Source organism: Agrilus planipennis, unplaced genomic scaffold (assembly GCF_000699045.2).
Source record: "Agrilus planipennis isolate EAB-ADULT unplaced genomic scaffold, Apla_2.0 scaffold48, whole genome shotgun sequence".
Lineage (NCBI taxonomy): Eukaryota > Metazoa > Arthropoda > Insecta > Coleoptera > Buprestidae > Agrilus > Agrilus planipennis.
Window position 1 is genome coordinate 1,255,328 of NW_020438937.1, and position 4,363 is coordinate 1,259,690.

General features: G+C 30.3%; 1 protein-coding gene across 1 annotated transcript in view; it reads right to left on the reverse strand.

The window, feature by feature from the left end:
- The window catches only part of LOC108732506 (uncharacterized threonine-rich GPI-anchored glycoprotein PJ4664.02-like), a 9,378-nt gene extending 6,190 nt beyond the window's left edge, over positions 1-3,188 (reverse strand). Inside the window, exons 1-4 of the mRNA XM_025974348.1 lie at positions 3,037-3,188; positions 2,855-2,971; positions 1,695-1,873; positions 200-508 (exon numbers count right to left, since the gene is read on the reverse strand). Of these exons, the coding sequence (XP_025830133.1) occupies positions 200-508; positions 1,695-1,873; positions 2,855-2,971; positions 3,037-3,115 (684 nt within the window). The 5' untranslated portion in view covers positions 3,116-3,188. The remainder of the gene's footprint in view (positions 1-199; positions 509-1,694; positions 1,874-2,854; positions 2,972-3,036) is intronic.
- Positions 3,189-4,363: the final 1,175 nt, after the last annotated feature.

A 4,363-nucleotide genomic window follows, 5' to 3' on the forward strand; every position in this document is an offset into this window, starting at 1 on the left:
CTCGATGAGAGACGGAGACTCGAATTTCGCTTTCAGAAGCTCTGAGAGACTGAACATTTTTATCTCGGGATGATACTTACTTTGAAAATATTAAAATTAGAGACAATCACAAGAGTTTATGCAAATCAGATTTTCATTAAATAATAATTAATAAGATCAAAAAAATAAAAGCGTTTGATATTACTAAAAACTCACTTACTGTGACAATTAAAGTGTAAGAAGTAGTTGAAGTTAACCGTAATGAAGTTGCAGTTCTTAATAGTGCAGTGTGTCTCTTATTTGTGCTATCAGTTGCTCCTCCGTACTGTATGATAAAGTCTCCCTCAGGTTGGATAGTAAAATCGACGGCTACATTTGTAATGTCAATATCTGTCGCCGTTATTGAATCGCCAAAAACACCACTTACGGTTATGCCAGAGGGAAATGGCATTGGTAGTGAGTAAGTATAGGCAGATGACGAAAAAATAGGATCATGATTGTTAATGTCTGTTATAGGTTGTCTGAATGTCTAGAAAAAGTAATTCTATATGGTGCATAATTTAAAGTATTGACGGTAGAACTTTTATGACACTGCCTTTTGAACCAAAGGAAAGAATATGAAAAAATATGTAGTATTCTCAGATTTTTTTTTAATATTCCAGAAATTTTCGGCATATGTGGCCGTTCACTAAACTAAATACAAAATATTACTAATCTCTTAAGCTTAGTGAGTACTACATAAATTTTTACTTTTTATGTAAAGCTCTTCAAAGTTCTCCAGAAGGAAATTTTTTTGACCTTTTGGAATAATATATGACAAAAACGTAGTTTAAGTTAATGCAATGTTCAGATTTACCAGCGGATGACAGGTTTTTGACTTTTATACCAAAAAAATGTACAGATAGACGTTTCATGATTACCCTGCGAGACTGAAAGATATGCCGTTGTAAAATCCAAAAAGCTTTTTTAAGTAATGTAACAGCTGAACTTTGTATTATTAGCGTAAGCTTGACTTTGATATTAATAATATTAAAAGCTTCAATTCAAATATTCCAAAAAACCGAATACATTCCCTCTTGGAAGCTTTTGACATTATAGGGACCTTACACAGAAATAAAATATTGTGAATAATAAAACCGAAATGTAAACATACAATTTCTCTATCCTCTTGCATAAGTTGAACAACACTTTTCGGCTAACTCCGAAATACGTTTCAATATAAATCAAAACAACCTAAACTTATCATAACGTAACCTTCAGGATAAGGTGAAGAAAAAGAAGTGATTATTATTAAAAAAGAAACAAATAATTGTCATCGTAAGTTAAGATTGCTCTGATTTACACGTATTTCGCGGTTTGCTCAAAAGCGTTCGTTAAACTTAAAATGCACTAGTGGTTCTATGGATAATTGACTTGTAGAACATGTACTACATCAAAACTATAAGTAAATTATTTGTCTTCGTTCGTTCATTCATAATTACATATTCTTTCATATTTAAAATTTATAAAATAACAATTTGAATTAAGGACTGACTTTGACTGTAAAATGTTACTAGCAAGTAGCACTTAATCAGTATGTTTATCACTTCTTTCTTGACAAATCGGTAGCAAAATCCAATTGCCGATTGATAGATTAGATTACATACCATTAAAAGTTTCATGAATTAATTTTTAATTCTTAGCAGAAAAACAAATAAATTATATCTTTTACTTACTAATTGAGAAGATCCGCCCGTACAAGTGAATAACAATATTATTATCAGTAGCGGGGTTTCAGAACTACTAGGCTCATTTTCTTCGAATTGTTCAAAAAGCGAAGTGGGTGTTATTAATAAATGACTGTCATTTAAAGAAGCAGCTGCATAAACTGAAGATGTTGAAGCTACCCTTACTCCTAAAATTTTAAGAAACTAATAGTAGCATACTGTCCTTTTTCTAAACATAGAAATTAAGAACCACATAATCATAGACAGGCAGTTTTGTTTTTAGGGAAGCTAATTTTTAATTAACTTAAGTTTATTTTGTATTAACTAACACATACCTACATAACTGTTTCTTGTTTTAAATATTTTCTTTTAGCAAATACGGACAGGTACTTGTTTTGTTACTAAAATAATTAGTACCAATTGTATGCATAACCTTGCAACAAAGCGCATACATGTTTTGTTGCCATAAATTAATAAAGATTAAGTGACAAATTTCTTTTTAAATTGGATCAATTTTGACAGAATTATCGGAAACAATAAAGATAAAAAACAACAGGGAAGAACCTAAAGTTAACTTTGGATATTTTTTGATTTGAAAATTACTAGAAGCTAATCCACAATATAATATATACACAAAATGATTGAAAAGGTTTTTAGAAAGGAAACCGTATTTTAAACATCATAGTAAATTCTTCACTAATCGTGTATCACTTTGATGTTTTTTATCTGATTATGTTTATTGTAAGTGTGAATCACATTTTATAGAAGAATTATATTTATGAAACGTAATAGATAAAAACAAGACGTTAAATGGTAATCCATTTTCCATTAGTATATAAATCAATTAAAGGTAAGTATTTAATTAGTAAAACGATTAATCAATATAAAAATGCCAAACAGTCAGAATAAAATAGTAAATAGTCAATAGAAAAAACTAAACGGATCCAGCATAAATAAAATATTAAACAGTCAGTTCATAAACTAATTGGTTAATATATTAATTTCTTATACTGGTTAGATTACAGATTACGTTAACTAGTTTGTTAGTTACCTAGTCGGACTTGGATTAAATCCTGCCAAAAAGGATTAAAATACTGACCAATACAATACAAGCTATAGATAAATGCCAACATTGATTAAAAAAAGAATGTAAATAATATTAGACAGACCTGTTACGTTCGTGAAAGTGAAACTTTTGAATAAAGTTCTTTCTGTATCAAATACCGCATCATTCGTATAATACGAAATCCATTGGGAATTTGTAACGCCATCCAAGAAACAGCCACCTTGAATAAACGATCGATGTTGTAATCACTCCATTCACATATTTTCACTTGTTTCAAAAACTTACCAGTATTTTGTGCAACGACTAGTCGAAATAAATTCGCAGTAATTACGAAAATTAAATTTATAATTTTTAATTTTTTCATTGTATTCACACACTCATCTGCACTTACTTACATTGTTCAACCGATCAAATCGTCAACTGGCGGAGTGGCAATATTTTATCTAATCGCAAAATAGATATACAAAAAGATATATGTAATATATTGTATCTGTATCATGGAAAATATATTGAAAAACACTTAATTAACCATGATACCTTCAGCCTATCGTAATTTATTTAAAAATAAATCTGTTGAAATGGTAAATAAACAGATACGTCGATGTTTTTAGGTAGCACACGGAACAAAGATAACATTCCTAAAATAAGAGAAATCGACAAATATGATAAAAGGTACTTAGGAAAAACATTTTTTTTTTAATCGACTTCAACACAGATAAAATATTGAGTTAATATCTATTCACATGCAACAGTGCTCTTAGTCCACACTTTCGGTAAGGGCATGGTAAAAAGGTATTGTTTTAACGCTAAAGCTTATGCTTATAAATTACTAGATTTTACCCGCAGCTTCGCTCGCCTTGATGTCTTAGATACGTGTCAAAGAATATCGACGATAACATAAAACTAATTTTTCTGTCTCTCAGGAATAATATTATATCCCTATATCTTTTTCTGTACCTTTAATAATTTTTGTACAAAATTTCATGACGATCGGTTGAATAATTAAGGGGTGAAAACGTAACAAACAAACACAAACACATTCATATTTATATTAGGATCAGGACGAATCTGAGGATACATGAAGTGTTACTATATTAATCTTAATGGTTGTCTTGTAAACGTCCAACCTGCTTGAGGAAAGTAGCTTAATTTCATTTTAAACCAAAGGTTCTCAAATTTATTTCGTTTTCCCTGAAATTAAATATACCTAGTGTGACACATGATTCCACTTCTAATGTGGGCATTTTCTTGCATTGGTAATAAGGACCAAATAAAGGGTTTTCTATATTTTTTCATGTAATACATGGAACACACTATTTTCCTGAATTATTGAAGAACTTTTGAATTTGTTAAGATATGTAAGACAGGATTGTGATTTATATTCATTTTAGCGTTACAAAACATATTCATCATCATCATAAGGTCGTCAGTCCTAAGACTGATTGGACACGTACCTCCACTCTTTCCTATCCTGAGCTAAACTTCGCATTTCCCTAAAACCAGAACAACCCACATCCTTAACTATTTGCGAACAGTAATCTAATCTAGGTCTACCTCTACCCCTCCTAACTCCTGTTTCTGCCTCTAATATGTCTCTGACTAGACCTTCATG